Below are 24,128 nucleotides of genomic sequence, written 5' to 3' on the forward strand. Positions count from 1 at the left end.
AAGTAGAGACATTTGTCTAAGAGGTTTTGTGTGAATGTAATATTTAATTCACTTGAGTAAATACCTAAGTTCTGGTTCATGTGATAAATGTATGTTTAATTTAAAATAAACTGCTAAATTAATTTCTAACATGTTTTTACTGCTTCATATTCCCATCATTCCCAATGACAACAGTTTTGGTTGCTCTGTCTCCTCACAAATAAGCTTTGCTTATTTGCTATTTGTTTAGTTCATTCTATCCATACTAATGGATATATGATGGTCACCATGGAGTATTAAAATCAATTTTTCAATTTTTTATTTTAATATTATTTAAAGCTTTTATTTAAGAATGTTATCTTAAAACTATGTACACATCCTGTATCTTATAAATCATTCACCAATTATTTCTAATAATGGATGATTTTCAACTCTACCATTACTTTCATATTTTTAGCTGATATTCTGCTATAATGAAGAGTTTTCCCTTTATACTTCCCCCAAGTATTTATTTGTCAACTATGTATTTATGTAAGAATTGAGGCATCAATTCTTATAGTATTAAATGAATTAGAATCCATTAACTTCATTGTTTGTTTAATGTTCAAATTTTCTCATATTTCACCAAAGGAAGCTCTTTCAAGCTGGTTCCTTTGTGTCCTTTTGATAATTCTCACTTTTCTTTGAGTTCTGCTTTATTATTAATGCAAAAAAGTATTTATGGTTTATCTTATCTTGTCCCTTGGAATTTGTCTTTTCTCTAAAAAGCTATGGCCCCTTTAAGTGGAGAATGATATTTGAAATGAAAATCTGGGTGATATGGGTGCTAAGTATCAATAGACAAAGCTCAGAATTATGTGTGAATGCATATGTATATACATATACATATACACACATACATACATATTTTTCTATATCTGTATATACACAGATATACATGGCAGATATACATCAGGTTCAAGATGATACATATAATTTTCTCAATCATCCAATACCACTGGGCATATTCTAGCATAGCATAATATAAAGATGCACAAATTACATAAATACTTACATATATGTTTCTATGTGTACTTATTAAGAACCATGAATTCATACTCAGACCTCCAGTTGCTAGCAAATACCATGGAGTGTATTACTTCTATGTCTTTCCATATTTGTAAATTTCTTCACCACCTGTGACATACCTAACTCCTATTATCCTCAGTATATTTACTAATTTGTTTGAGACTATAATATACAGAAAAAGATTTAGAGTCGTTAACCAAAATCAAAATTGCTAAGCAAAACTATTAACAATAAATCAATTTACAGTCTTGTTTTTTGCTAAAATTAAATTAAGAATAAATTGTAAGTGTGCAGTAGATGGGTTTTTATAAATGCATACTTTTTAATCCATACATACTCCTTTAAGATTTGAACATTTCTATCACTTCAGAAAATGTTCTGCTTTCCCCTTACCAGTCAACTCTGTCTCTGAAAACCACCATTTTCTGATTTTCTTCCTATTTGAGAAATAACATAAGAGGAGGGACGCCTGGGTGGCTCAGCAGTTGAGCATCTGTCTTTGGCTCAGGGAGTGATCCCAGGGTTCTGGGATCGAGTCCTGCATTGGGCTCCCTGTGAGGAGCCTGCTTCTCCCTCTGCCTATGTCTCTGCCATTCTCTCTGTCTTTCATGAATAAATAAATAAAATCTTAAAAAAAAAAACAGCATAAGTGGAATCTTATAATACATTCTCCTTTTTGTCCATCATCTTTAGGTTCAGCATACTGTTTGAAATGTTCTTGTGTATTAGTAGCTTGATCATTCCTATTGTTATGTGATAACCCATTGTATGTACCTATCATTAGTTGGATTATATATTTTTATGTTGACAGATATTTGGCTTGTTTCTAGGTTTGAATTGCTATGAATAAGATTCTTATAAACATTCCTGTAAATGCTTTTTATAAACAAATATTTTCATTTCACTTGCTTATATACCTAGGATTCAACTGCTGTTCCTACATTAGGTATATTGTTTAACTTTAAAAGTAATTTCCAAATTGTTTCCCAAAACTTTTTACATTTCATTTTCTATCAATAATTTTATTTTTTCTTGAGATAGAGAATATGTACAGGTAGGGGGAGGGGCAGAGGGAAAGGGGTCAGGGAGAGAATGTTAAGCACGGTCCACACCCAGCTCAGAGACCAATGCAGGGCTTGATCTCATGACCCTACGATCATGACCTGAGCCAAAATCAAGAGTTGGATGCTTAACTGAATGAATTACTCAAGTGCCTCTATTTTCTAACAATATTTTAAATCTCTATCATCACTGCATAAGAGTTCTATTTACTCCACATTTTCAGAAACAAATTAAAAAAAAATTAGACATTAGAGGAGTATCCACTTTTAGCTTTTTTTTTTTTTGCATTTCCTTGATGATTAATGATGATAAAATTTATTTGCTTATCTTCCTTTATGAATGTTGGTTCCATTTATTTGCAAATTATTTTCAATGTTTTGTTTTATTTATATTATTGAATATTCTGCTTTTAGTCCTTTGCCAGAGAGATATTTGCATATATTTTATCCCATGCTTATCTTGTTATTTTCTAATGGTATCTTTTGTGAATAAAAGTTTTAAATTTCATTAGGACTAAATTATCTTTTGTTTCTTTTATGGATATTGTTCTCGTTGCCTTTTCTAATAGAGAAAAGCTTCCTCCTAAGTCACAAAGGGCTTCTTCCATGTTTTCTCCTCAAAGCTTTATAGTTTTGGCTTTTATATAAAGATTAATGACCATCTAAAATAAATGTTTTTGTATGGTATTAGGTAGAAGTCAATGCCACCTTTTCCCCACATAAATATCTATTTATTCCATTACCATATGTTGAAAAGACTTCCATTTTCCTATTGAATTGCTTTGGATCTTTTATCAAAAATAAATTGTATAAATGTGGTTCTATTTCTGTAATCTTATTTCACTTTCATTGATTAATTTTTCTTCCTCCCTTTCTACCTCCCTCTTACTCTCTTTCCCTTCTTTCTTTCCTCTCTTGTTTCTTTTCTAATAAATACCCTTTTGATATTAAATCATGAAATCAGATAGTAAAACTTCTTCAGACTTGTTCTTTTACTCAAATTATTTTTACTATAAGTTCATATATATCTGTATTTTAAATCAAGTTGTCAATTGAAAAGAAAAAGAACCCTTTTCTTGCATTACAACAGTCATTACATTGAATTTATAGATCATTTTAACCATATTCATTCTTCCAACGTATGATCAGGTTACATTTTTTCCATCTCTATAAATCTTTAATTTATCTCACAATGTTTTATAGTTTTCTGCGTAGACATTTGTAAATTTTAACTTTACCCTAAGTTTTTTTTTTATGCTTTTGCAACTTTTGTAAAAGCACTTTTAGAAAGTTTTCATTTTCTAATCTCAACATAAGCTTGATGCTTATGTTCTTAGGGTCTTAGAAGAGAGTGGGTATTTTGGATGTAGATGAAATGTAAATAATTTGTGGTCACGTGGCAGACTATAGCAGAGAAAACTGTGACTCCTCTTCTTCAATCTGGATGAGCTCTCAATGTTTGCCTAATGCAACCTTGTAGAAATGTTACTTTGTCAATTTTTTTTTTTTTTTGGCACAGACCTTAAGAGACTGGCAGTTTCTAGTTCCTTTCTTTCAAAATATTCACTCTAAGAGCAAGTTTTTAAAATATCAGCAGTACTGACATTTTCATCAAAAGTTTCTTTATTGTGTGGGGCTATCTTTTCCATTTTTTTAAAGATTTATTTATTTATTCATGAGAGACAGACTGAGAGAGAGAGAGGCAGAGACACAGGCAGAAGGAGAAGCAGGCTCCTCGCAGGGAGCCTGATGCGGAACTCGATCCTGGATCCCAGGATCAAGACCTGAGCTGAAGGCAGGCACCTAACCGCTGAACCACCCAGGTGTCCCATATCTTTTCCATTTAAAAATATTTTTATAGTATCCTCTGACCATAATATTAGTTTGCCAGAGGTTCATTACAAATTGGACAGCTTACACAGCAGAAATTTATTCTATTATGGTTCTGGAGGCAAGAATCCTAAAATCAAGGTGTTAATCCTTGAACCCAGGGTTGGTTGCTTAAAGGATTTTGAAAGACTGTGTTTCACACCTTTCTCCTAGCTTGTGGTGTTTGGCTAGCAATCACTGGCATACAATGGTTTGTAGAAGAGTCACCAGATCTCTGTCTTTATCTTCACATGGTTATCTCCTGCAGTGTGCGTCTGTGTCTAGATTATCCCTTCTGATACACCACTCATATTAGATTAGGGGCTAATCCTACATCAATATGACTTCATCATATCTACTTACATCTGAAATGACCCTACTACCAAATAAGGTCACATTTAAGGTATTGGAGGTTAGGGCTTTAACATGTAAATTTTGGAGGGGCACAATTCACCTGCTAACCTAACCACTAGATGCCCCTCTCACCCCTCCAAAATAGCTCTAGGCTTTGACAAATGTCCCCTCGAGGGCAAAATCATATTTATTTGAGAAGTGCTGCTCTACAAAATCTGACTTACAAAAAAATCTGATCATCCTTGTACTGCCATATTATGAGGAAGCCTAAGGTAAGCATATGGAGAGACACATGGACAAGAGGGGTAAGCTCCAGTTGACCAAAAAGGGTAATCAATGGCCATTTTAAGATATTATCTACTGTAGTCCAACCTCTGGTCACTATAACTCACTTCTTCCATGTGAAAAATATATTCCTTTCCCTGACAAATGTCTTGTCCTATTGGAATTGGCTTAAAATCTGGGCTATCATTACTTAGATTCAGTTCAGATATAGAGAGGCTACTTGATTATAGTTTCTTTATTTCAGCATTTGAGTATAGCTTTTCTTGATTCAGAGACCTACAAATTAAAAAGACAAATTTTCTGCTCACTCATATTGTCAATATACAAAGCAGAGACAGAGACAAGAACACTGTGATGGACACACATTCAAAAGGGAGAGGAAAGGGAGAAAGAAACGTAGTAAAAACTGGTCCATAGTACTTCTATGATCTCTACTAGCCATAAGTAATGGCTCATGTTTGCAGCTGAGTAACTTTCTCAGCTTGCTTCCTGCCAGACCCAAACATTTCTTTGAAGTATTTCCTCTCTACCTTAGGGTGAGAGTTAGGTTATGTCCTTAAGGTTTTTAGAAGTATTTTCATCTAGCTGAGGGGGTTTATGTACCTTTCCTTTAACTTATTCTATTGTCTTAACAGAGGGTTTTAAATCCATGCACCTTTGGTGTCGCCCCTGAAGCTCAATTTCACTGGTAATATCCTAGATTTGATCATTGCCCTGAGTCCATTTTGAAAATCTGTTGCCAGCTGGAGAGTCTGGAAATAACAATCATATTTATTTTCCAACACAGCAGTTCTGAGTTAAAAATATGTTTTCTAAAATCTGGTTGAAAACAGTCTCATCGTTAGCTCATCTACTTCCTCTCCTATTTTATTGTAGACCACTAAATGAAGCTATTTGATAATTTCAACATTTTACCCTGAAATCTTCTTTGCCAAGTCTATGAGGTCATTGTGTATTTTCTTTCTTCCACATTAACACAGGCAAGAGTCTTGCCAGTATTTGTTCGATGCATGCCATGATTCTAATTTCTCCAAACTCTAATAACAATTTCCTCACTGTTCTAGGCGTCGTTAAAATTGCCTCACTTGTCCTTGCATCCTCTTCCCAAAATCGTCCAGTGCCACATATACTAGGTTTCAGCTATGAGAGCACCTCACCTCCAAATACTAATTTCTGTTTCAATTATCTTCATCCATGTAATAAATAACTGATGTGCAGACTTATAGCAACAACCTATTATTTCTTTTTTAATTCTGTGTTTGATGGGGTGATCCTGCTGTCCTACATGTAAGCTGAAATCACTAATGAATTGACCTTTTATTATTATGATCTTCACTTTCTACTTCTGGACTGAAATATTTTTTTTTCTGATATGAATATAGCTTCATCACATTTTTATGCTTTTAGAAAATAGTACACATTTATCATTTTTTTCAGTTTATCTATGTCTTTATATTTATATGCATTTCTTGAGACTAAATAAAGTTGGGTCTTGGTTTTTAGACAGTTGGACAAAGTGAAACTTAGTTGAATTTTTTTAATTCATTGACATTCTCTTTAATTATGCTATAGTTGGATTTATGACCACCATTTGACTTTTGTTTTGAATTTGCCTTTTGCTTTTTGTTTGGTTGGTTTGGCTTTTGTGTCAATACATTTTTCTGTTTTCTTTTAAATATTTTTATTATTCTATTAGTTCTAACCACAGCCATGCCTCTTTATTTATTAAATTGTTGCACTTTGGATTTCCATCTGTATAGTCTACTTACAATTAATTTGTACTATTTCACATAAAATACAAGAATATTACATTAATTTAATTCCATTTACCCCATTTGCTATACTAATGTTGTCATTGATATTATACTCACTTATGCTATAAATCACACAATTGAGTGTTATAAAAATTTGCTTTAAACAGTTATATATGTTTAAATAAATTAAGAGAAGAAAAATGATATATTTTGTATATTCACCTATTTCTCATTTTCAAGACCTTCATGTCTTCTTATAAATCTGACTTTCCATTTGGTGTTATTTCCTTCAGCCTGAAATACTTCATTCAAAATATCTTACAGTGAAGGTATTCTGAGAATGAAGTCGCTCTAGTAATATTTAATTTTATTCTTGAACTGTGATGATATTTTGTCCTTATTTTGATATTTGTGTTTGGATTCTGTTTTCTTCCACTAAATAATGGCGGTATTAATTATAGCAGGATGTCAACATAACTGAACTAAAAGTCCCAATGGTTTGGAAGCAGGGGAAACTGCTTCGTTCTTCATAGTTTCAGTGGTTGTTTTCATTGGGAACCTTCGGATTCCTCTCCATGGGTGCAATTCAAGTGGTAAACTAGAGTTTTTGCAGTTTATATGAGATCTTACTTTTCCTCCATATTTCATTTCCTCCTTTTTTGGATCACTTAGGCTATCTTGGAAGTCTCAAAGTATGTTCTTACTTTCACACTTGCAGCTTTGTATTATTTCCACTCTCCATACAGTGCAGACAGAAGGTGCCCTCAGGTAAAAAGCCATATAAACACAAATTCTGTTCAATCAAGTTTCTTTCTTTTATGAAATGATTCCTCTCCAATTCCTACCTGCTTCTGGTCACCCACTGGTGCCTTCAAAGAGTTGTTTTTATAATTGGTTCAGACTTTACAATTGTCATCTGAGGAATAGTTTGTCTATATGTTGTTCGAGAGTTCCTAGAAATTTCTAGGATTAATTTTTGCCTTTTTTTGTGTGAGTTCTCCTAAATCCAGTTTATCCCAGATCTCTGAAAAGTCTGGTAATTGCTAAAACAAAATATTCACTGTGCAGTTTTTTCTAATCCCTTTATTCCCATTCAGCCCTATGCTTCTCCCATGAACCAACATCTCACTGCTATTATCTTCCCAATACTGTCATACTATATACCTTTCACAATTAACAACCTTCACGTATTATTTATTGAACATATATAATGCTCAATATATCTTCTTGATTCATTGAAACCTTCTCCAATGTAGTTAGATCCTATTGCTTTTAGCCCTCTGAAGGGCAGCTTTTTTCCCTATACTACTGAAATTTCAGGGTTAAGAAGTGGGACAGAATTGCCCTTATTACTCACTGGCACACAATACATATAATTTTCTCTGTATTTTCTCAATTCCTGGTAATTCAAGTTTTTTTTTTTTTTTTTTCTCTCTGTGTCTCCTCTTCAGCTGTTGGGCACTGATGGAGAAAGATTACACAGATTTGAAGACTGATGCCAACATAAATTTATGATCTCTACCTTTTTTTTAATTTTATTTTAATTTTTATTTATTTATGATAGTCACAGAGAGAAAGAGAGAGAGAGAGGCAGAGACACAGGCAGAGGGAGAAGCAGGCTCCATGCATTGGTAGCCCGACATGGGATTCGATCCCGGGTCTCCAGAATCGCGCCCTGGGCCAAAGGCAGGCGCCAAACCGCTGCGCCACCCAGGGATCCCTGATCTCTACCTTTGATCAAATCTCAATCCTGCCTTAGTTTTTACAATTAAAAACTTTTTCAGAGAAGATACATAGAACCTAGCTAGGATCTGCATAGGAACAGTGAGAAATTTATTGGTTCAAGCAGCAAAACATAGGAATGGAAAAAGTGTGATGGGTTCAAATATATTAGGCACCAGAACTCTGCCGTATTTGTGTTTCTTCTTAGTTTTCCATATTATCTTGTTGCTTTCCTCTATGCTTTTCCAAACTGTTGTCCCCAAGTTAAGTAATTTTTTGCCAATAGTTGTGGACCCACATTCCATGTTTTGAATGTCAAATAGTCTAGGCAACATTTTCTCAAAATTTTCATTTTAAATCTCAAGAATGGTCTCTGACTCTGGCTTAGAGTAGATGCCAACTATAGTCAAAGTAGCAGCTTCTATAGAACCATGCGGTTAGAAGGATCATTTTCAAAGATCAATGTATCATTGGCATGTAGGGAAATGTATGATCAACTAAATATGAAACAGTTTACACTCTCCCTGATTCTCAATCATGTTACTGTTTCCATTACTTATAGAAAAGAGCCACGCTTTTGAGTTACGGCAAAAATAGAGGTCATCAGATGATAACTTTCCCAAATTCCTACCCAAATCTGTAAAGTGTTACCAATATCACCATCTATCTTTTCCATTTGGTTAGTTTAAAAAAAATAATGACACATCTGTCCTTCCTCCTGTCTATAGCTAGTGTTGTCACCATATTTCTAGATCTTTGTCTCACCACATTCCACTGCCCTCTCTCTGTTAACTGTTCTGTTTCTTGTGGGTTTAATCTCTACGATTGTACTAACATCATCCCATAAGGATACAAAAGTTAATATGTGTGATTGTATCCTGGCAGGAATGGGATGAGGTTCTCTAAATAGGAAATTTGAAGAGACTTTAATATGAGACTAGTATACATGTCATATACTTGACTTGTATACTAAAACCACAAGGGACAGAGTGTGGTCTTTGTGCCATTCAGTGGGAAGGGGTTGAGGAAGCTGGTACTGGAACCTGAGACAGAAAGTCTATGTGGAAATCATTGCCTTAGAGAAGATATGATTATCACCAAGGGACACAACCAGCCAGTGGTAATCTGCAAAGAGAAGTGAGTGAATAATCATCTTGTGTCCTCCTCCTTTCCTTTTACTTCACACTGGACAAACTCAAAAGAAGGCAGAAGATACATATATAGTACGATTTAGCTTCTTAGATATAGAGCAGATCTGGAAGAACAAATGGAAGATAACCATGTATCTCATGAGCCACTCAAAATTTCAGAGATAAAAATATTTGTCTTTCAATCTTCCCCTTTAGACTTATATCTCCTTTCCCCATAACTTATCAAATATTCTCAAAGAGTAATTTAGTCTTGCTACCTCCACATTCCAATCTATATATACTCCATGTCTCATTCAATATCAACATCAATAACTAAACTTTTCTTATGAATATTTTCTTATGAAGGTCTTCAAGACCTCTCTATTTTTCTGGACTGTACTGATACCAAAGTATACTGGGCTATCCAAAAATATTTGACACTGTCTTATCATTTCTCCCCAATAGAAACATTCTTCTCTCACTTTTCCTATTGCCTCACGTTGTGTATTCTCTTCTCCATCCATTCTTTATATTTTAGGTGTCCTCAGTGCCTATCCCAAGAATTCTTTCTTTATTATTCTATATATTTCTTTCTAACTGATATTTTAGTAAACATAGTCTTTCCACTCTCTCCTGTGCTTCAGACACACATATTAGGATTATTTAATTGAGCCTTCTACCTTAATAATTTATTGTCTGACAAACTTAGTATGTTTGAATCTCTGCTGATTTCTCTCTTCATTAAACACTTTCTCTACCTCTGCGTCCCCAGTGCAATAACTCATTTTATCTACCCTGGGAATCTGAACATAACTTTTCTTTTCCTCAGTTTATACATGCAAACATAAGAGCTTATCTTGTTTGGTTTGTCACCTAAATATCATCTGATATTGTCCAGTTACCTCAAACTTTGCTTCCAAAACTATACTTTAGACAACAGCTTCATTGTTGCAAGCACCTGAATTTTTTCTTTTTCCGGCATGTAACTCTTCTGTAAGAGAGAAACGAGTTCTACTTCACAGTTTAGATCAACTCTCAAAATGTATATGTTTTTTTTCCCAGATTAATGACTTATTATTAGCCCTAGTAGTTCTTAGATGACATTTCTGATTTGGACTGTACTTAATACTCCAACCTCCTTGCCCGCAGGATAAATTTTGGGTACACTGAATATCCTTGAGCCCTTCAAATTCCATCCTTTCATTTGCTTCAGATCACTCTATTTTATTTTAAACTTCTTCTTGGAACATTCATTATACTAAGATATGCATAGCAGTTTAGAAATCATCAACATGTAGTTCTTTCAAGTTGAAGGGAAAAGTCTATTTTTCTCCACATGCTGGGAAAGAAGTCATTGATACATGTGGATAGATTTGATCAACCTAAAAAGCATATATAATGAAAAGGTAAAGGAGTTAGTACAGGGTGCTGAATAATACCAGAAATTAAAGGTGGGTAATATCCTAGAAACCAAGAAAGGTAAGAATTAAAAAAAAAAGAAGAAGAAAATAAAACAAGAGTGGTGTAATCATTTTCCAGTTTTAGATTATTATGAATTATTATTATGAATATATTGTAAACTAATCCTTCTCTGTAAATTTCAACTTAATTATAATTTTCCCTAACTGTTAAGAGTATCAAGGGTACATTATTTCCTGTTGGTGATGCAAATCAAAAGTGATTAGTATAAAATGTAGGTTATAGTTAAGCATTTCTCTGAATTTGCCAGACCTGTCATCCTACCGTTGCACATGCTGGGTTACCCAGATGGAAGAATTTCTACAACATCTTGTTGATTAAACTCCATAGCATGTTCAATATAATCCATTCCATACTTATAGTCTGTGACAATATTTTTTTCATTTGATATGTTATTTTTACAGAAAATATCATCAAATATAATTACCCATACAAATGTAGTCTATAGGTTATCAAGAAAAAAGGTAGGGGATATTAAATTGATAAGTAATAACTGTGATTCATTAATAAGAAATGCAATTGGGAGCACCTAAGTGGCTCACTTGGTTAAGCATCTGCTTTTGACTCAGGCAGGACATGATTTTAGAGTCCTGGGATTGAGCCTTGCTTTGGGCTCTCTGCTCAACAGGGTCTCTGCTTCTCCCTCTCCCTTTTGCCCATACACCCACCCACCCACACACACGCACGCACTCGTTCTTTCTCTCTCTCTCTCTCTCATATAAATGAATAAATAGGGGGCACCTGGGTGGCTCAGTGGTTGTGTCTGCTTTTAGTTCAGGTTGTGATCCCAGTTTCCTGGGACTGAGTCACAAATCAGGCCCCTCAGAGGGAGCCTGCCTCTCCCTCTCCCTATGTCTCTGCCTCTCTCTGTGTGTCTCTCATGAACAAAATCTTTAAAAATAAATAAATAAATAAATAATAAATTGAAAAAATGCGATTGAAATCATACAATTAAATAAATACTTGATCAGGATAGTAAATACTGATGAATTCTAAAAACAGAGAAAGAAATTAATAAAATAAGTATACATAATTAATTCCCTCTTTATAATACAAAGAAATATACCTATCCTCTACTCAGGGTCCTTTTATTGTTTTTTGTTTTTTTTTTTTGAATTTTTTTTTTTTTTTTTTTTTTTTTTTTTTTTATGATAGTCATACAGAGAGAGAGAGAGAGAGAGGCAGAGACAGAGGCAGAGGGAAAAGCAGGCTCCATGCACAGGGAGCCCGACATGGGATTTGATCCCGGGTCTCCAGGATCGCGCCCTGGGCCAAAGGCAGGCGCCAAACCGCTGTGCCACCCAGGGATCCCCTCCTTTTATTGTTAATGTCTAAATGGCCTCAGCATCTAAGAATTTCTGTCAAACTAAAGGTAATGATGTAATCACCAAGAAGTTGAACATAATACTCATTTTCAAACCAACATGTACTTCAAGCTTCTGGCTTAAATTGCTATGGAGAAGAAATAGGAGACTGAATCATCAACATTAACTACTAAATGAATATTTTTTCTATTGTATTGTTATGAACTCAGTACTTTACAGTTATCCTGATTTATTTGATGTCTCCATTAATACATTACTTTCATTAAGTGAATTAAATCAAATCTATTTTTGTTAATATACTCAACCGATCTGTAGTTGAGTTGAAGAAATTTTCCAGCCAAAATATTTTGTCCTCCAAGAATGTTTAGTATAGCTATAGACTGACTAGACTGGAGCATTTAATTACAGCATCTGTAGCTCCCCATTGTAGCTCAAACCCAGAATGACTGAGATATGGCCTGTGAGGGCTGAAAAACTAATTGCTCCATTATCTGTACTCTAGTCTTTTTCACTTCAAAAGCACTTAAAAATATGTACTTAAGTCTGCTTTCTAATTATAAGTTCCCATAACAGAGTGTCCTATCCAGAAAACAGCATTATTATTCTAGTTTTCAACACACTTAGGCATTTTTATTTTGCTGAGTTTCCTTTCTTCTATGTTTACTTTCTTTTGCAAACATGTTTAATGGCTAATTACCATTTCTGCTCTTTTATCTTAATTGCTACATATTTAGGGACATGTGTCATTAAAGCTTTAGCAGATAAGACATTTGCTCAAACAATATTTCTATTCTACTTGCACATATGTAGCCTTATTAAAATAACATTCTTATTAGTTTAAACATTTATTTTCTTGAGAAACAAACAGTAATTTACAGCAAAGCCTGGTCTTCTCTGTATTAGATATTGGAAACCTTTATATTTTAGAAGAAAAGGGTAACAACTTAATTTTCATCACCAAAACATGTTAAAAATACAGACTATTGCTTTAACAATGATATATGCAAACCTATTTTCTCCCAGGATTCCTTCATTTAATGAAATTCAATATGAAAATAGTTCATTTTATGAATTATACAATCATCAACAATTTTATTAGTTACTAATAAATATCCACTTAGGATTTTGGATTTATCAATCATACTTTTCTATAGACAATTACATTAACTTAATATAGCTCAAAGTGTCACTAATGTGTAATAGGCACTTTGAGAGTTGTGGTCTTCTTCAGCTACTAAGAAAACACTCCAAGTTCTGCAATGGACTACCTTTTTAGTGCTTTACTGGCAAAGACAGTCTTGGCAGCAGCAATTTTCTGCCAGCAGCATTTTTCATTATAGGTGGTTATCATCATCTTTTCTTTACTCCAATTATATTTTGTGGTTGTAACTTTTAGAATTTAAAATTGCTGATTGGGTAAGGGCTATAGTATCAGTTGGCACTGATTATACATATATTTTTTTTCCTCTCCCTGTACTTTTTTAGTTTTATTATTTAGATTTTCTTTTTTTAATTTCAAGTTCTTACTTAAATTCTAGTTAGTCAACATATATGATTATATTCTTTAAATAAAGAGTAATAACTAGAATTTAAAGAACAGGGACTCATGCACAATTGCATATAGTTTTGGAGGGAAGAGAAGTATATTTAATCCTAGATATGTGTGTGTATGTATGTGCATAATTAGTAATTTTCTTTTTGTCTCATACATAGAAAATTTATACTTTGAGGCATTATTTATTACAATTTAATCCACACATGGAAACATGAAAAACCAACACTTGGTACATTTTGCACAGCAAGATCAATTATTATTACTGAACTCTTTTTGGAAGTGCTGTGTATAGAGGGCTTTACTAGAGGGTGCTCCAGTAAGCAATGATTGACTGTGGCAGCAGACTGGTTAATGACAACAGTGCTCATTGTGAATGACTGATTTGTATCCTCTTGTTTAATTAAAATATAAAATTGTGGTATCTAAAATGTAGAACATGCATCTAGTCCATATCTTGCTTTCTTACATGAAAAGCATTTGGTTTTCTTGACAGAAATCATAAAAATTACCTCTATTAGAGAAGATGAAAACCAATTTGTATTTACTAAAACACTGTTCATTGCTGAAGAAAAATTCAGTTCATAGCAAACAGAAAACAAAATAATAATATCCCTTCTTTCTGAAGGAAATGCATCTTTGATATTTATTTTCTAAGTTTGTTCCTAAGACTAGAACTTGGAGGAGAGCCTAGATTAAATTCAAAACTAACCACTAGCAACTCTAGTGGATGAACACCTCATGGAAAAAGAATTGTTGTATTAAGGAACTTATTATCCATATTTATTTGTTCTTTTAAAAATTGAAGAAAGAGATTCTACAGATTTCAAAAGAGATATATAGCATTAATAACGTGTGAAATATATGCTATTTGTGGAGCATCTATAATTATAATGCTAGAAACTAACATGCATAAAAACACTGCATTATTCAGCTCTCCAGAATAATTATACAAAGATTTTTCTAATTATTTCTATTGTTCCCATAAGTAGACTATGTAATCACAATCTACTTTTTGGATAAATTTATTTCTCTAGTGTATGCTTTAGTAAGTTATAACTAGCAATGAAATATAACTTCTACAGGTGGCAAATGTTTTAACCAGGGTATATTCTTAAACACTCAAAGTATTATTACAAATCCACATATTTGATATACAGTAACTGTACATATTCTTTATATTTTCCAAAAAAGGGAGGTTTGTAATTTATAAATTCCCAAACATGTATATTATTTTTCTGGCATCAATTTTACTGAAAATGAAAATCAGGATATTACCCTAATATAGTAGAGCAGAATTTACATTTCCTATAAAGAGCAAGATTTTCTATATACTTTAATAAAGTATATATATTAGTGTAGATAAAGACCAATAAATAAAACTTGGACTATGCCAACAGATAGCCACAACAACTAGCTTATAAAATAGGTTATTGTTTGATCATTTTCTACACCAAGGGTCAGCAAATGTTTTCTGAAAGGGCCAAGCAATAAATAATTTAGGTTTTGCCGGCAGAGAGCAAATACACTCAGTTGCAGCTGAAACAGCCATCAACAGTACACAACTTAATGAGTGTAGTGATGTTTGTGAAATATACAAAATAGGGAAGGGCCTGGATTTTCCTACCTGGGACATAGTTTGTTAAATTGTCTACTCAATACAAAATAACTAACCTTACTGAATTAATAAATCACCTAAATATTTTTTTAAATTTAATCTTATGATTTTTAGTGTATTTTGCTGAAGTTTCCTTTTTCTGTATTTTTTTAAAAAGATTTTATTTATTTATTCATGACAGACAGAGAGAGAGAGAGAGAGGCAGAGACACAGGCAGAGGGAGAAGCAGGCTCCATGCAGGGAGCCCGATGTTGGACTCGATCCCTGGTCACCAGGATCACATCCTGGGCTTAAGGTGGTGCTAAACCGCTGGGCCACCAGGGCTGCCCTTTGTATATTATTTTTATTTCTTTTTGGAACATTGCAAAATTGCTAACAATCTTATACTTAATTAGAAAGTAAAAAATTACAAATTTAAAAGAAAAAATTATATATATATGCATATATATATATATTTCCTGTAGAAATGATCCATAACTGTATTAAACAGACATGTTTTCCAAAAAATATATTTATTTATGGCATTTTAAAAATCAATTCCATGAAATTTTCAAGGAAGTGTTTATGAGCACTAAAGGGGTAAATTTTAGGAAAAATGTTAGTTGCTGCAAAGAAAAAAAAAAGCACTTCTAATTTTAATGGCTTACCACAATAAAAACTTTCATGTCTTTTTGTTCACTCAGTACAATCGGAGTATTTCTGACCCATGGACATATTTCTACTTGGGAGATTTAGGGACCCATGCTTTTCAATCTTCTCGTTCTTCTTTCCTCTAGTTTTTTAGATATCTCACTTCCAACAAGAGTGGAGAAGAATAAAGGGAACAAAATATTTATAGAACAGTTTTTATGGACCAGAGTACAAGATTAAAAATTTGATCAAAAAAAAAATTTGATCAATTTTCTATCGGTTGGGATTAATTCACACGGTCCCAAATATATGGAAGATAATTGGGCTTATGCCAGAAGCAAAGTAAAAAGAGGAATAAGCAATTAGGTTCTGCTACACAAGACAAATTTTCTAGCAGACAGAAGTATAATAATATAAAATGAGTTAAAAATTGTCAAAAATGTGTGTTTGATTGTATAGTGTATCTCTAGTAGTATAAATTTCATTACATGCCATTATTTCCAGAAAAAATACTATATGCATTATTAGGAACATCCATTTTATATCATTTTAACTTTGTTTTTGCTTTTATATTTTATTCATGTCTTGGTGTGAAAACCCATTAAGCATTTTATTTGTTTTACGAATCTATGGCATTACGATTAACGAATTTTTCAAAAAAAAAAAGAAAGAAATTTTCCTTTGTTATAATTAGTGGACTACAATATTTAGTATATGAAAAGGTAAAACATTTATGATGACCTAAAATGATTGTTTTACATATTTTCTGTTTTCTTTAAGTATAAGTTATTTTGAATCAGAAATTATTTATTTGTGATCATTTACTTTTTAATTAAACTTTTTTGTTTTAGAATAGTTTTAAATTTACTGAACAATTACAAAGATAGTTCAGAGGGTATTGTATACTCTGCAACCAGTTTCCACTATTACTAATAATCTGATGTTAGTGCAGAACTTTTGTCACACCAAATTAGCCAATATTGATACACTATTATTAACCAAAATCCATATTTTATTTGAATTTTCTTAGTCTTTTATTTTTTTTTAATTTACTTATTTGAGAGTCAGAGTAAGGATAGGAACAGAGAGAGAGAAAAATTCAAGCAGACTCCCTGCTGAGCACAGAGCCCAGACATGAGGCTCTATCTCATGGATGTAGACTATGGAGACTATGACCTGAGCTGAAATCAAGAGTTGGATGCTTGAAAGGGAGATTCAGACAGATACCCTAGGATTTCCTTAGTCTTAAACTAGTGGCTTTTCTTTTCCAGGATACAATGCAGGATACCACAAGCTACTAGTACTCATGTTTCTTCAGGCTCCTTTGGCTTTGAAAATTTCTCAGATTTTCCTTGTATTTTGTTTTTTTTCCTGGAAGTATACTTGACATATGATATTACCTTAGTTTCAGGCATACAACATAGTGATTCAACGTTTGTTTACATTATGAAATGCTCACCTCGATAGGTGTAATGACCATGTGTCACTATAGAGTTACTACAATTATTATATGCCCTCTGCTGTATACCACATCTTTATCCCTTCATTTATTTTTTCCTTTTTTAAAAATTTATTTATTTATTTATTTATTTATTTATTTATTTATTTATTTATTTATTATAGTCACACAGAGAGAGAGAGAGGCAGAGACATAGGCAGAGGGAGAAGCAGGCTCCATGCACCGGGAGCACGTGGGATTCGATCCCGGGTCTCCAGGATCGCGCCCTGGGCCAAAGGCAGGCGCCAAACCGCTGCACCACCCAGGGATCGCCCTATCCCTTCATTTATTGATGAACACTTATGATGCTTCTGTAACTTGGCTATAGTAAGTAATTCTGCAATGAACATAGGGGTGTATATACATCTTTGCATTAGTGTTTTCATTTTCTTTGGATAAATACCCAGAAGTGGAATTGATGGATCATATGGTAGTTTTATTCTTAACTTTCCGAAGAACTTCCATACTGTTTTCCATAGAGACTGTACCAATTTACACTTTCATCAACAGTGAACAAGGGCTCACTTTTCTCCACATCCTTGCCAACACTTTTTATTTCTTATCTGTTTGATACTAGCCAATCTGACAGGAGTAAGTGATGTCTCATTGTGGTTTTGATTTGCCTTTCCCTGATGATCAGTGATATTGAGCATCTATTTATATGTCTATTGGTCATCTGTGTGTCTTTTTTGGAAAAGTGTCTGACTATTCAGGTCCTCTGCCCATTTTTTTAACTGCATGTTTTTGTTTTCTTGGTGTTGAGCTGTGTGAGTTTTTTATATATTTTGGATATTAACTCCTTTTGAAATATATCATTTGCAAATAACTTCTCCCATTCAGTAGGCAGTCTTTTCATTCTGTTGATGAGTTCCTTCAGGAAAACTGACCAGCTACACACAAAATAATCAAATTGGATCACTTTCAGGCAGCCCGGATGGCTCAGTGGTTTAGTGCTGCCTTCAGCCCAGGGCCTGATCCTGAAGACCCAGGATCCAGTACCATGTTGGGCTCCCTGTGGGGAGCCTGCTTCTCCCTCTGCCTGTGTTTCTGCCTCTCTCTCTCTCTCTGTGTCTCTCATGAATAAACAAAATCTTTAAAAAAATATTGGAACACTTTCTTACACGATATACAAAAGTAAACTCAGAGACTTTAACTTAAGACATGAAACCACAAAATTCTTACAAGAAAAATAGGCAGTAAACCCAGAGACATCAGTCTTAGGAATACTTTTTGGATCTATTTCCTTTGGCAAGGATGACAATAGCAAAAAATAAATAATTATTACTATATTTAACTAAAAATCTTTTGCACAAACTTCCCTTGCTTTCCATGACCTTGATAGTTTCAAGGAGTACTAGTTAGGTATTCTGTAGAATTGGGATATGTTTGATGACTTTATCATGATTAGACTGGGGTAATGTGTTTTTAAGAAAAAATCACTATGATAAAGTGTCATTTTCATTACTTCGAATCAAATGTCTATGCTCTTAATATGATTCAGCACTGTTGATGTTAACTTTGGTCATTTGTGTTAGGCAGTGTTTGTCAGGTTTCTCCACTGTAAAGTTACTCTCTCCAAACCCCCATTTCCAAGATGTGCACTTTGGAAGACAGTCACTAAGCATAGCCCAAACTTAAGAGGTGGGAAGTTATGTTCTATCTCCTTGAGTGCAAAGTATCTTCATAAATTATTTGGAATTATTTTGTATAAAAGATGTATCTATGATTCTCATGCATTTATTTATCAATCATTGATTTTTCTCAGTTTGGACTCATGGGTATTTATTTTATATTTTGAGTAATAATTCGTTACTTCTTTATTTTCTTGCTCAAATTACTCTAGCTTTGGCAGTGGGCTCATGTGTCCCTTGGACATACTCTCATCATTTTGTTGAGTACCTCATTGCTTTCTGGCATTATAAGACTTTCCACACTCATTTGTATATTCTGTGTTTTAGTCCTAGAATCAGCTGGATCTCTAAAGAACTCTCAATTCTTTTATTGAAGAATGGTATAAGAAACTAAGGTCCAGGTAATGGTCAAACTTGTCATTTTTCAAATGAAATCTATTTTTTTAACATTACTGGGATTGCTTAGTAATTTTCTATGTACCTTTAAAGATGTATAATAAAATAAATATGTACTAAGTCATACCTAATCAAACATTTGCAAATAGTGCCTATTTCATGGTGTATATATACATACATATATATGTACATATACATATATACTAACATATATGTTATATATGTGCTATATGTTAGTGTGTCTTTATATATAAGAAAATTATTTAAAGTTGATTATTATTAATTTCTGGTAGGCAATGGAATATTTCTTACTATATTCAAAACAAAGAAGTAAGTATATTCATATCTCCATTTAATAGATAAGAGAACTATAATTTAGTGAGTTTACATAGATACAAAATATTTGAAATTTGTCAGCAGTCATATTTTTTCATTAATAATTATAGGAAGATCTAAGAAAAATTAGATACAATATTTACAAAATCTAGATTGATTGTATTTAGTTGAACAATGCAATGGTTAATTTTATGTGGCAATCTGGGCCACAGGGTGCTCAGATTAAATATCATTTCCAAGTGTGTCTGTGAGGGTGTTTCCTGACAATATTAGTATTTGAATCAGTAGATTCAGTAAAGTAGATTGCAGTTCCCAAACTGGGCAGGCATCAGTCAATCCATTGAGGTCCTGAGTAGCACAAAAACTAAAGAAAGGGAGGATGTGCTACTTTTCTGCCTATCTGCTGAGTTGAGGTGTGGGTTTTCTCCAGTCCTTGAACTAAGCTTTATACTATCCACTCCTCTGGTTCTTGCCTTTTGATTCAAGACTAGAATTACATCACTGGCTCTCCTGGGTTTCTGGATTGCAAATAGCAGAACATGAAACTTGCAACCTCCATGACTGTGTGAGCCAATTCCTCATAATGAATTGCTATAATACATAGATACAGATAAATAGATATATCTCCCATTGGTTCTGCTTCTCCGGCGAACCCCGGCTAATTTAAATTCCATACCTCAGAAAAAAGATACCGAAGTCCAAGGAAGTATCCAGTGATTTACTTTTTATACACTAGTTTGCACAATGATTTACAAACAATATTTAGTTTAGTAAGAAAGAAAGAAAGAAAGAAAGAAAGAAAGAAAGAAAGAAAGAAAGAAAGAAAGAATCTAACAGTTTCATGAGAAATTGAATTAGTAGAAAAAAATACTTAAAATATAATTCTATAAACTGGTAATAAATTCCTTACTTTTCATTTTATCATTTGGCTGTATCGGTGGCCTTTCCAATAGAAAAACAAGAAACTCCTCTGTTTTAGTGGATGTATAAACAAAGCTTATTTCACTCTAGTTTCTGCCAAAGGGATAACTCGGTCACTTTAGAAGCTGACTTTAAGCAAATGAAGGACTAATAATGTTTTTGGAAGACTGAAATGAGTTCAGATAAGAGACAGAAATACTTTTTAAAGTTAATTATGTTTGCTTTTCCTTTTCCCTTGGTGTTCATTACCTTTAAATGGAGCCACACAATGGCAGAAGTAATTACCAGGTTGGTCAATGCAGGTAGCTCCATTCTTGCATGGATGTGAAACACACAAATCTCCATCTATTTCACATCTTGAACCTTTGAAAAAATAATAAAAAACATTAAGTTTTAATAAGGCAACCAGGTGCCAGGTTATAATTCTTAAATTTGTCCAAATCTTTTACTCCTTTTGGAGTGATATCTGAGACTAAACTCCTCAAATAAAAATGCCACATATATTAGTGTCAAAATCAATTCATGTCACCTTACTACAAACTGCAACAACTTCTCTTAGAATTACTAAATGCAGACTAATTTCCTCTGAATCGGTAGGACTTCAAAGTCTCCTTACATGTGAAATAATTTATGTTCTGCTTTGGAGTCTAGAGACAGAATAGATATTTCAAGTTATTGAGATGCAAATCAAATGTTAGTCTAAGGGAAATAAAAAAGGAACAAAAAGGAAATACTAGTGAATCAATAGCATCCTGATGTATGTTCACCAGGGCTAAATGTTTTTTATAAGGCACAGTTGCCAAATGCTACTTACCAATAAAGCCAGTGGGACACAAACATTTGAATTTATCCATGAACTCTGTAGATGTAGTGCTATGAAGGCAGGGGGATGAATCACATTTCTTTTTATTATTTTCACAAAGCAAGTCTATATGGAAAGAAAATAAACCATAAGTATTCATTAACTATATATTTTTCACATTTTATTTTTTCCTTTCCTTTTTTTAAAAAGATTTTATTTATTCATGAGACACACACAATGAGAGGCAGAGACATAGGCAGAGGGAAAAACAGGCTTCCTCTGGGAAGCCTGATGCCAGACTCCATCCCAGGACCCTGGGATCACAACCTGAGCCAAAGGCAGATGCTTAATCACTGAGCCATCCAGGTACCCCTCTTTTCCTTTTTTAAAAAGTAATCTCTATGCCCAATGTGGGACTCAAACTCACAACCCTGAGATCAAGAGTCGTATGCTCTATGACTGAGCCAGCTAGATACCTCTTAATATTTTCTTTTAACTAGTTCTGCAGTGCAGATTTTCCATTGATGTTCCACTTAGAACTGTGTTGCTAAAACTGACTTTTATGTTATGTTATGTCACTTGGATTGTTTGTTAATTTGCAAAGAGTTGAAAATATAGCCTAAACTGACACTGAATTGATTCTTAAGAATTTTGATAGGTATTTTTTTTTTGCCAATTTTAAACAAGAATAGAAAAATTGGCATTGACATAAAACACATGGTATCCACAAATTAGATGAATAGATATATTTCTAATATTCTTAAATGTTTTTCTCTAAAATGGTGAAATGAATCTGGGCTGGAGAAAAATTAATATAATAGATATCTAAATGGGAAAAAGCATATCTAACTAAATAGAAAATGCATTTGTATTATTATCATTGACAAAATATTAAGTGAAAATATGACAGAATATTAAGTTACGGCAGCCCGGGTGGCTCAGCGGTTTAGCGCCATCTTCAGCCCAGGGCCTGATCCTGGAGACCCAGGATCGAGTCCCACGTCAGGCTCCCTGCATGGAGCCTGCTTCTCCCTCTGCCTGTGTCTCTGCCTCTCTCTCTCAATGTGTGTCTCTCATGAATAAATAAATAAATAATCTTTAAAAAAAAAAGAACATCAAGTTAAAATGAGGAAAAAGTGAAAATTAAAAATAATAATATGTGTGAATAAATACCTTTGTTTAAACCTTAAAGTTATTCATTTGGTAATTTTCCTTATGAATCAACTTTGTAGGAAAAAAAGTGGCACATTTAAAAACCTTGGTTTGTTCCTTATAGTTGGGCATATGCCAAAATTCACTTCTCCAATAGAAATTGTTTTTTGCTCTGCATCATACAATTTTAAGAAAGTATCTTCGTGGGCATTCCTGAGTGGCTCAGTGGTTTAGCGCTGCCTTCAGTCCAGGGCGTGATCCTGGAGACCCAGGATCGAGTCCCACGTGGGGCTCCCTGCATGGAACCTGCTTCTCCCTCTGCCTGTGTCTCTGCCTCTCTCTCTGTGTCTCGCATAGCAAAATAAATACAATTAAAAAGAAAAAAAGAAAGTATCTTGAGTTTTTATTGATGATAAATAGTACATTAAGTTTTAATAGGTGACCACACAATATCTGAAGATGATAATTCTTTTTCTTATTTTAAAGATTTTTAAAATTTTTTTATTTTTATATATTTTTTTTAAGATTTATTTATTCATGAGAGACACAGAGAGAGGTAGAGACACAGGCAGAGGGAGAAGCAGGCTCCTGACAGGGAAGCTCCATGTGGGACTCTATCCTGGGACTCCAGGATTACACCCTGGGCTGAAGGCAAAGGCTCAACTGCTGAGCCTCCCAGTCATCCCTGTTTTAAAGATTTTATTTGAGATAGAGAGCAAGTGAGAGAGAGAGAAAGAGAGAAAGCATGAAGAGGGGGAGGGACAAAAAAAAAAAAATGGAGAAGCAGGCTTTCCTTGAGTAGGAGCCAGACACTGCGCTGTATCCTAGGACCCTGGGATTACAACTGGAGTGGAAGTCAGACACCCAACCAGCTGAGCCACCCAGGTGCCCTTGAAGATGTTCATTCTTAAAGTTAAACAAATAAAACCAGTTTCTCAGATTTAATAGGAAAAAATTAGTTGTTTCATTCATGGTTTTCAAAACAAATTTGACTTTCTTACTGCTTAAAGATTATGCAGGACTTTATTTTTGAATCATTCACATAGAATTAGAATTAGGAACAGTCTTTGGAAGTTAGATTTTGGACAACATTTCAGCTCAAAATGATAGTATTTGAGAGTACTTGCTTGCATATAAAGTATTAAGGGTCTTACTACTTTTTCCAATGTTGGAAAACAAAGGTCTATTACTGAAGTTTCCTCTTAATGTAAAAAACAAAACAAAACAAAAACAAAAACAACAACAAAAAAACATAAATATTTAAAAACATAAACAAGCTCTTTATCAAAATAAGTAAATATATAATGACAAGGGCTACCGTAAGAGTTACCAGAGTAACAGAATGGAATGTGGTATAAAAAGAAATATTAAAAGTTTTAAGTATAAATGTAATGAGGGTGGTGCCTGGATGGTGAAGTCGGTTAAGTGCCTGACTCTCCGTTTCAGCTCAGGTCATGATCTCGAGGTCATGAAATCTAGCCCTGTGGCCTCTGCCTCCATGCTCAGCACCAAGTCTGCCAAAGATTCTCTCTTCTTCTCCCTCTGCCTCTTTCCCCACTCACATGT

The 24,128-nt window shown here is 33.6% G+C and overlaps 1 protein-coding gene across 1 annotated transcript in view; it reads right to left on the bottom strand.

Annotated features, from left to right (window-relative positions):
• The window catches only part of EYS (eyes shut homolog), a 1,532,152-nt gene that overhangs the window by 1,122,311 nt on the left and 385,713 nt on the right, over positions 1–24,128 (bottom strand). Inside the window, exon 10 of the mRNA XM_038554428.1 lies at positions 20,858–20,971. Coding sequence (XP_038410356.1) covers positions 20,858–20,971 — 114 coding nt within the window. The remainder of the gene's footprint in view (positions 1–20,857; positions 20,972–24,128) is intronic.

Source organism: Canis lupus, chromosome 12 (assembly GCF_011100685.1).
Source record: "Canis lupus familiaris isolate Mischka breed German Shepherd chromosome 12, alternate assembly UU_Cfam_GSD_1.0, whole genome shotgun sequence".
Classification (NCBI taxonomy): Eukaryota; Metazoa; Chordata; class Mammalia; order Carnivora; family Canidae; genus Canis; species Canis lupus.